The 9590-nt window shown below is 45.0% G+C and overlaps 2 protein-coding genes across 2 annotated transcripts; one reads left to right on the forward strand and one right to left on the reverse strand.

Moving 5' to 3' along the window:
• mrps35 (mitochondrial ribosomal protein S35) lies at positions 1–6503 on the forward strand. Its single transcript, XM_079270197.1, has 8 exons — positions 1–134; positions 808–857; positions 978–1145; positions 1897–1957; positions 2046–2185; positions 3677–3786; positions 3894–3963; positions 6039–6503. Exons 1-8 carry the CDS (start codon positions 2–4, stop codon positions 6306–6308), a joined length of 1002 nt encoding a protein of 333 aa, XP_079126323.1. The 5' UTR covers position 1; the 3' UTR covers positions 6309–6503.
• Positions 6504–7770: 1267 nt separating this feature from the next.
• On the reverse strand, positions 7771–9367 carry mansc4 (MANSC domain containing 4; the record flags this gene model as incomplete). The annotated part of the gene is made up of 3 exons (XM_079281072.1): positions 7771–8609; positions 8917–9045; positions 9148–9367. The coding sequence occupies 3 exons, from the start codon at positions 9365–9367 to the stop codon at positions 7771–7773; spliced, it is 1188 nt and encodes a 395-aa protein (XP_079137198.1).
• Positions 9368–9590: the final 223 nt, after the last annotated feature.

Genomic DNA, 9590 nt, shown 5'->3' on the forward strand with positions numbered 1-9590 from the left:
CATGGCTTCACACACAAGTAAGGCATTTCTGTCGCTAGGTCGAATAAATGCTTCTGGTCTTGGACTGCAGAGACCAGTAAGCAGAGTCACATACGCGACGGATTCGTCTGTAAATGCTTCTGCTGGAAAAAAAGGTCAGTTTCATTCGTGCTTCACGTGAGGATAACAGCTTGAGTTGCAGTTACCAAGGCCATGTCAAGGTACCTCCTGTCCTGTGACAGAGATGTGCTTTTGTAGTCAGAGCGTCTAAACTTGACTGGTGAGCAGCTGTTTAACCCGTTTGTGGGGTGTGGGACGTTTCAGGGGTTATTGTGTGGGGGTCCCTGTTTCTGTTTCATTAGTTCATTGTCGCTTGCTGCATGACATGTTTCTCTCTTCTCATCATAATCTACCCACAGTAGAATCAGAATAGATCAGCAAAAGAAGTACAATGACATATAAAGGATAAATAACTAGATAGTATAGCGAGTGACAGTTAATACTTTTTTAATCAGTCCATAATTGGGTCTAAAAGAAAATGTTGATTCCACAAAACCAAATGAATCATAAAAAGCAGCAAATGCTCACAATTAAAAAGCTAGAACTATTAACTCATCTAAAGGGTAGCCTGTTATTAGTCTGCACATTGATAAATATGTCAAATTAACGAATTTTCAGCTATTATTTACTCTGCATGATAATAAATAACACAGTATGTCATGCGGTACATATTGTGAAATACACCTATCGCATACACCGAACATGTATGGTGTCTATGAGTAAGTGCGTGTATGTGTGTGGCTAAACTTGCAACATTGTGACTTTTAGGCCTTCCTGATAGAGGCGGTAGAGGATTCTTGAGAAGACCCAGGAGAACTGTAAGTGTGCAGCTTTTTACGTCTCTTTAATACATCAGGATGCACACATTTCAAATGAGACGAGATGCTTCCCAATTAAAAAACTGCTTCCTTTGTCTTCCGTGTTGTTGTTTTTTGCAGGCAGGGGAGCCCAGGACAGAAAAGATGGCGGTGGATCAGGACTGGACTGCAGTCTATCCAGCAGCAGCCATCTTCAGACCGAGCTCTGTCCCCCTGCCTGTGAGGATGGGCTACCCTGTGAAGAGGGGCGTTCCTCCAGAGAAGAAGGGCAACTTGGAGCTAATTAAGGTCAGACCGCATTACTTACATGGAACCACTGCATACAACCTAAAACTACAAACACACAGGGGTGTTTGTAGTTTTAGGAAGTGGACACTGAGTTCCCACATGGTTCAACAGATTAAAGTCCCCTGCTGAATAAATGTGGCTACATGCAGTTAACTGCAGTCTGTATCTGCATGCATCCTATGTCTATACTTCAGCGTTTACCTCCCAGTATTCATTGTGAGGAGTTAGTTGTTGCCAGACGATCTTCCAGCGTTACTGATGGAGCGGGCTTTGCTCTGTCTCTGTGCTCTGATCACTGAGCTGCTGTGTCCAGACACCAGCAGCTGCTCCAGCTGGACTCGAGCCACTTGCAGATCCACAGCTGGAACTCTGCCGTGCAGCCTAACGATATTGATTTCATTATTTAGCTCAGCCACGAGCGGTCAAACTGCTGTGCATCCTTTTCTTATGTTTGATGTTTTTTTTTACTTTTTAATCTTAACTCACAGATGTTTTGTCCAAACACAAGCCAACATTTTTGGATTATGAGAAATGTATTTTAATGTCAATATATAATTGCATGTATAAAATATTTAACACGCCCTCAACCAATGTATTCTGAAATCCAGCATAAAATGCATCGTCGTGAAAATGTTATGTGTGTTTTGCTTTACTCGGATGTACATATTTAGACTTCAGGACATTTTCATATTTCTGTTTTATGAACGGTTGCATTTTTGCATTCACATAATCTCTCGCTCATCTCTTTCAGATACCAAATTTTCTGCATTTGACACCGGCGGCCATCAAGAAACACTGTGAAGCTCTGAAACGTAATTTATGTTTTTCATTTTAAAACGTTGTGAAGCTTTTTATTGTAAAAAGAAAAGCTCTCTCTCATTCGGCTCATTTTGTGTCCAGCCTTCTGTACGGAGTGGCCCTCTGCCTTGGACACCGACGCCAGATGTGACGAGCTCTTTCCCATCAAAGTGGAAAGCACAGACTACGTGTCCGACGGCCCGTCTGTCCGAAACCCTTCAGCTCGCGTCGTTCACCTCAAAGTAAGTTTCTGTTCTTTAGTCTTTGCAGTTTCTATGAAAATGTTTTTTTTTACAGTTTTTAACCTGATGACCTGCTTCAACTGGCTTCCATCGACGTATAGCAAGACGTGTGGAGAGAAACCGGATCTGGAATGAGATTAGAGATTTCTAGAGATGCGTAATCACCAGCTGCTGTCATGTCCCTGTGACTTATCCAGAGAGACGTTCTTTGTCCTCAAACATAAGAAGTTATGCCATCAAGAGATTACAGCCCTCTAGAAGCATTTCATATGTAAGCATGTGCTGAAGCTCTGTTGTTGTTCTCGTTCTTTGGAAAAGGTGTTTTTGATAAATGTATTACTTTCACAGAAAATAGTAACGAAACATCTCATCTTCGACAAAATGTCCCACATGTTGATATTCCTCTTAATCCACCCCCCCCCCCCACCCCACCCCACTACCGCTAATCCAGCCGCGTGCAATCCTCCCCACAGACCACAACCACTCGTGTAGACAAGTAACAAGAAGCCATGGAAGACAAGATTCACACTGGTGTTTTCAACACGTTATCAAATACAATATAGGATTAAACAAATGGCAATTATGTTCAGAGATTTTCCACACGGGTCATAGAAGACGTTACCTCTGTGTGCAGGTGTCGGCCTCGTTGTTTCACATGTTGATAGAACTGAGCGATACCGGTTTCTTGGTGGCTGAAACGTTCCTCGTCTGGCTTCTCTTTGTCAAAGAAAGCTGTCGAAAGCCGTTCTATTTCATTCCCAACTGCTCGAGTTGTTTTCCACATGTTAACAGTAATGGTGGTCTGCCAACATCTTTTCTTGGACGAGGCTGCTTCCTGCTTCATAAACTCTGGAATTCAAACTGCCTGTTGAGAAATCTGTCATTTTCGCAGGTGAAAATGTCCTTTTTTGCCATTAATCAGCAGCCATCTGCTCCACTGACACTTTGCCTGAGATTACAATCAGCACGGTGGGAATTATTCAGACATTAATCCATGTGGATTAGGCAGGAAAATAGGTCAGAGGGTTTCAGTTCAGCAAAAATGCATTTCATCTTTTGAATGACTAATGTGTGCAGTCGGGTCGCCTGAAGTCATTTTAGTTATTTAGACGGGAAGAAAACCCTGGAAACTAAATCTGTGAACTGCTTTCTAGTACGAGCCGAGGCTTACTTTGTATTACTTATGAATTTATTTATGTTGCATTGAACAAATTATATAAGTCAAATCTCATGAGTACGTATTAAAAGAGTACCGTAATCAGTTTTTTTTCCATCCATCCTTTGTGTTTAGGGCCTTAGAGATTATTCTGAGTGCCAGCACGTGTACAGTTGTAATATGAGAGAGAGGGATTCCGGCAGGAGATACAGCACATAATGAAATCTTATCTTCCAGTCTGAGTATTTCTCTTTACATTGCAAAGCTTCATGTGGAAAAACAGGTGCCTCAACTATGTCTCTTGTGGTAATCTAATCACGCCGTTGCCGTCGCAGGTAAAGCTGGCCAGTTTGAATCTGGACGACCACGCACGCAAGAAAATGCTGAAACTTGTCGGGAAGAGATACTGCAAAGATACCGATACATTCACCATCGCAGCCGACAGGTAAGCACTCCTTCACAAAGCTTCCATACGACTGATCAAGTGAGGAAATGACACAAACGCACCGAATCGCTTCACCTTGTGGTCTTTTCCTCGCCTCCCTCTACCAGCTGCCCATTGAGACGGCAGAATCACGACTACGCCATGTACCTGCTCACTGTCCTTTACCACGAGTCTTGGGTGAGTTGAAAGTTTTTGTTTTTGACATTGAGCAGGCACTGTCACTTCAGTGTGTTCCCCCTTTTGAGAGGTTTCTTTGAGATCAGAGGAATGATATCCAGCATGCAAATGAACAAAGCATCACAGTGCCTGCATTAAAGTCTTATGGCATTCATCCTCTGTCATATCACATCCATACAGGGTTAGAATTATACAGCTGTTAGAAAATAATATATTTAGCTTTTCAACGTACTGGTATCAGAGGGATACTCTGTATTGACTGATAGTTCAGATATCAGAATTGGTGTCGGAGGAAGAAAGAATCGTACTGGACGATAATGATGTGTATCATTCATCAGCATAAAGCTACTGTTAGCAATGTTATTAAACCAAAGGTGTGCGTTCTATGAATTCAGTAAAAAATAATGCTTTTGAGTAACAGAGTGGGTGGGAAGCCTACTTTTGTGTCTCTTTTTTTAGATATTTATTAATATATTTATGACCAAATGCACATCGTTTTTTTAAGCTTATAGCCTTTGCCTTTTAGTTTTGTGATTAACATGTTTTTGTTGTTTTTTTTTGGTGAGATTTACATACAGCTAGCGACACGGCCCACTAGCTTTCATCAGGGGAATTCATGTCCATCTCACTCTGCGACCCGAGAGCCTGAGCCCATTAGGGAGGTATCAGACCTGAATGGGCAGAAGGACGGCAAACAGCCGCATTGTCCAGTTGACATTTCTCCACAGATTGGGGGATAACAGACCACCCTATCAGGTGTTGACCCTGATACTGTTTATTCACATTCAGCCAGCCATGCCACATCAGGGAAGTCTTTCACCAGCTCATTAGCCCAGGCTCTCTCTGTTGCAGCCAGCCACCAAAAAGAAAATGACTCCCCTTGTGCAACCTTTGCCATTAGCAGCTTTTCATGGCTTAGCCACATAAAATAAAAAATAAAAGATTCTCTCAGTTGGAGAAGGTGTTCGAGCCGGTGCGCAGAACACCGTCCGCTGCCCTTTTGGACACACAATGGAAGGCACAGTGCTCGCCCGGCAGGCTTGTGGAAGTTGCGAGAGTGGCGCGGCGATCAGGTTGTAACGCTAGCCCACAAAGAGGCCCATTGTCAGCAGCCACTGAGGTGAGTTTATCTCCCCACTCAGGGAGACGGACCTTCCCTGCTAATTCCAGTTTGTGCTCATCCAGAACAGCGCTGGGGCTGACTGCTCAGAGCTGCCTCCGACACGGAGGGAAGTTCACCGCTAGAGGCACTCCGTCGGCGTTTGTTCCGTCATGCCCAACGCCTGTCCCGTCACCAAACTGAGAATATAAGCGTTGTTTTGCAGGGACGGAACTCGCTCGGGCGGCCATTTGACTTATGGCAACTATCAGTTATTCCGTCTGTTGACCACACTACTCAGTGATGGATGCAAGGACAGACATGGTGTCACTGCTGTCAACACTTTGTATGATTTTGTACCCACAACAGCATCAGGAAGGTTGGATCATTGCCGGTAACTTAAACTGTCAGTGCGGTTTGATATAGTATGATTCAACTTTCTCTCATAAAATTAAAATGTTACAGCCTCAATGAATGAGGATTATCTTTCTTTATCTAAAAAACAGTTTATTTGTTTAGTAGGCCTTCATTTCTTCAAAAGGAAGCTGCTGATCTGTTCCCAAGTATCTAGTGCTCCTCGCTCACGGTAATGATGGTCATTAACCTCAAACACCTGGAGAGCCGCAGCGCTGAGGGCTCCGTCGCTGCCCGGCTTTAAACTGCTGCACAATGGGGCGCATTGTTCTCTCGGGAATGCAACGACGGGCAGCGGCGGGAGCGCTACATGTGGAGAAATACTATCTCTGTGAGAGGAGCATCAAGGAAGGGGTGACCGAGGAGCCCCATATTTTACATCTGTTGCCATAATGAGCCTGAGCCATAAAAAAAGAAAAATCTTATTGTTACATCGTCTTTCTACCCTGCAGGACAAAACAAACCTCTTCCACAATGATACACACACATACAGTTCAGATGTAATGCTGCAGACAACCCTGTTTTCAGTAAAGGTAACGATTGCGTTTTGCTCCTTCTTCAGAAAACGGAGACCTGGGAGGCTGAGAAGACCGTGGCAGACATGGAGGAGTACAGCTGGGACGACAGCCCGTCCCAAAGGAACGTCTTGGATATGCTGGTACGCATGAAAGCGGCCGGGGAAGGAGAAGGCGAGGGAGTGCGAGAGCAGCTGCTGGGTAGAAGAGAGGTGCAGGAGTACAAGGACTCTGTCACCAGGTTGAAGAACGAAGGAGAGAGCGAGAGCACCGTGCTGCAGTACAAAGAGGCCGTCAAGAAAGTGCTCAACCTGTAATACAGATTCATGTGCAAATGGCTTCACACGGAGATGGAAACCAAGAGCAGCAGGGTCCAGGAAATATGAAATACTTTGGACTCCATCTACGTACCAGTGACGGATTACTTTAGATAATTACTGTTCCATTACACATCTTACAACCTCAAGGGTTGGATGATGCCGTCTTTAATACAAAAATAAAAGCATAACGTACACTGTTGTTGAGTGTTCGGTCTTTGAAGTTGTGTTGGGTTCGTGTGCATGATGGGGAAAGCTTTTATGTAATGAAAGCCCCATTCAGTCGGTTCCTAGCCGACGCTCTCATCCCACTCTCGGCGCTGTCAGGTCGGGGAGTGGGTAGTTCCAGTGACAGGATGCTTTCAGCAGCAGGTTGTTGAAAAGTACCTCGCCCTTCTTAAGGAGTTTTGGGCTGTGGTCCGTGCACCTTTAGGTCAGAGGAAACCCGATGTGCTTGGACTGAAGGAGGGTTAACAGCTGAAGGCCACAAGGCAAAAAAGTAGTCCGTCATCGCACCGTGTTGATCGAAACAGTCTTTTTCCTTCTTTAAAGCGCCCATTAAGTCCCACTTAGACCAGCGGAGACAACTGGCCAAAGTCCTTGCGGTTTGGCATCAACATCAGCTTAAACTCATTGAAGTACATCAAGCATGTATGTCAGCTAAACAGACGTCGTGTTTCTTGCTACGGTCGAATGCATTGACTGAGTTTGGCTCTTATGTCAAAAGCCATTGCATCACGATAGAAACCTAAATCATGGCGGCTACTTTATTTGGTAACCTCATCAAGGACACAATGCCTCCGCCTGTTCAGTGGGACACTACTGGTGAACAGGGTAAAACGTTTAACGAATAGAAATCACAATGAAACTTCACCAGTTGATTTCTTACATACGTCAAGTTTTGTGAAATGTTGTGTATTAACATGCAAATGAGGCATTGTCTTATCAAATATGTGCTAATTTGCACAAATGAACCAATCTGAACACTGGATGAAGCCAGGTTCAAAGTAGTTTCATGTTGTGACATGTTACAGTCAAAGGGTTTGACTCTAACAGCCATAACACCTTCAAAATATAGAAAGTAATACAACTAGAGTTTTCTCTCCACTAGTCTGAAAGAAGACATGTTATGGAAGTAAAATAGCCCAATATCTAAAAATTGACCAGTGCATGAAAAAGCTGTTTTTGCCTGTAGTGTCTCACCTGAAATATACAGGATTTTAAACCTCAATGCATCAGTTGACAGTAATATATTTGCATCCCTATCTGCTTAGAATAAAGCGATGTCCGTGCTATTAAATAATCCAGTAGGTGAAAATTATTTTACAAAAATATAACGGTAAATTCTATTTCATGTCAATTAAATGTCTCTTCACCCTGGATTCCCTCAGTAAAACATTGCTGTAAACAAAAGAGAAAAGTCAGTTCCATCTTCTTTTCTTTCAGACTTTTCTCCAGACTTTCAGGTGTTTTCTCTGACCAGCACGTATTTTATCAGACGCATGGAGCCTCTTTTCCCTCTCCACGATGTTCGGTAGCGTCCCATCCTCTTCCTCTGACCCCTCCAGCTCACGACCAGCAGAACGGAGCAGCAGCAGCTCAGCAGCACTGTGACACAGATGGCCACTGCAATCAGCAAGGGGTGAGCGGCTACGTGCCAGCCAGGTCCCGAACCCCCGAGGTTGTCCTCTCCGCTGACACCTTGGCCTTCATCGCTGCCTGCAGTGTGGTTCCTCCCCAAGCTGCCCTCGGTGCCATTGGGGTATTGCTTACTGCTCTCTACACTGGCCATAAGGGCTGTGGAAGTTGGAGGGCTGGTGGCCGGCTGTGTGGTGGTGAAAGGATGGGTCGGGGAAGTGGAAGGCTGTGCAGCTGTGGTAGAAGAGACAGGAGTGGTTTTGGGATTGTAAGAGCTGAGTGTGGTTGCTGTGCTGGATGAAGGAGGCGTAAAGCTGGGCGCAAGAGAAGTGGTCGGGGTTGTTGGTTGTGCATGGTGTCCGGAAGCTAGTAGAGTCTCTGGAGTGGAAGATAAGGGAGCTGTAGTTGTGGGAAGGGTTGAAGGCTGACTGGTGCTCTGCTGCGTAGTGATGGAGGTGGTGGGGAGCACTCTGCTTGCTGTGGTGGGGGGTTGAACTGTGGGTGCCGAAGTCAGAGGCAGTGCAGCGGGCGGAGGGGGATGAATGAACTGGCGTTTGTCCGAGGGCAGAGGCTCTGAGGCGTTCCCTCGGCCGTAGTGGTGGGGTAACACGCGTACATTGGAGGTGAAGTATTTTCCAAACACCAACAGGTCAGGATCCACGCCTATAAACAAAGACTTCTAGAGTCACGACTCCTGTGTTGTTGGTTGATACTTTTCTAAAATAATCATAAAAATGTATTTAATCCATACAAATGTGTTGACTGATGTATTTGTTATTATAGTGGTAATATTATTAGGAGGAAGAAGTATTCAGATACTTATGAGTGTACTATTATATATCGTTACATTATATGTCTCTTTTCTTGAGCATGTCATATGCCCTGACTGCAGTCTATATGCATACAGGGAGATTATAAGTATAACCACAGACAATATCAATTATCAGAATTCACCATTTACTTTACTCACCCTTTGTGATACGATACAGAACGACGTTGCCTCTGTGGCTGAGAATACAGCTCTCCAGTGTTGGGCAGTGCAGGTGGAGGCAGTTCTCTTGAGTGGTGTCATAGTGAAATATAGCCAGATTACAGGAAACTGTAAGAGGAAAGACAATAAGATTAGTGAAGGCAGAGTGCACCGTCACAAATGAACAAAAAAACTGAAAAAGAAAGCCACGAGATCGTTCGTGTGACTCACAGTTTCTCGTGAGGCAACAGGTGCGGCTGCATTTGAGCGCGGTCTCCTCCTGGTAGTACTTCAGGAGCTGCGCTCCTCTCCGCTGAGACTCCTCGATGTCGATGAAAATCCCGGGAAACCGTCGAATCCAGCAGTTCTTATAATACGAGGTCGGTGAGCATCTCGACTCGGTGTGGCACACCAGACTCAAAACCGTCAGCAAACCCCGTGTGACATTCATTGCGCGTGATGCAAATCAGACCATGTCAAATCACAATCTGGACGACGCATAGACATGTCTGTGGGGCTAATTGTTTTTGGAGTGTGGCAGGCATGAAGTGGTCTGGTTCTACTGGTGCCAGTCCCTCTCCAGGTGTGTCACAGCCACGCACCTGGAGGAGGAGGAGACCCAGCCGTGCGTAATGCGTGCAGGCTCCACACCCAGCCGTGCGTAATGCGTGCAG

This window comes from Melanostigma gelatinosum (assembly GCF_949748355.1).
Source record: "Melanostigma gelatinosum genome assembly, chromosome: 1".
NCBI classification, from domain to species: Eukaryota; Metazoa; Chordata; class Actinopteri; order Perciformes; family Zoarcidae; genus Melanostigma; species Melanostigma gelatinosum.

Excerpts from the sequence above, each read along its gene's own strand:
- mrps35 (XM_079270197.1), top strand. The coding sequence starts at position 2 with ATGGCTTCACACACAAGTAAGGCATTTCTGTCGCTAGGTCGAATAAAT. Across the intron at positions 1,146-1,896 it reads GCAACTTGGAGCTAATTAAG|ATACCAAATTTTCTGCATTT; the intron begins GTCAGACCGCAT and ends CATCTCTTTCAG. Across the intron at positions 3,787-3,893 it reads TTCACCATCGCAGCCGACAG|CTGCCCATTGAGACGGCAGA; the intron begins GTAAGCACTCCT and ends TCCCTCTACCAG.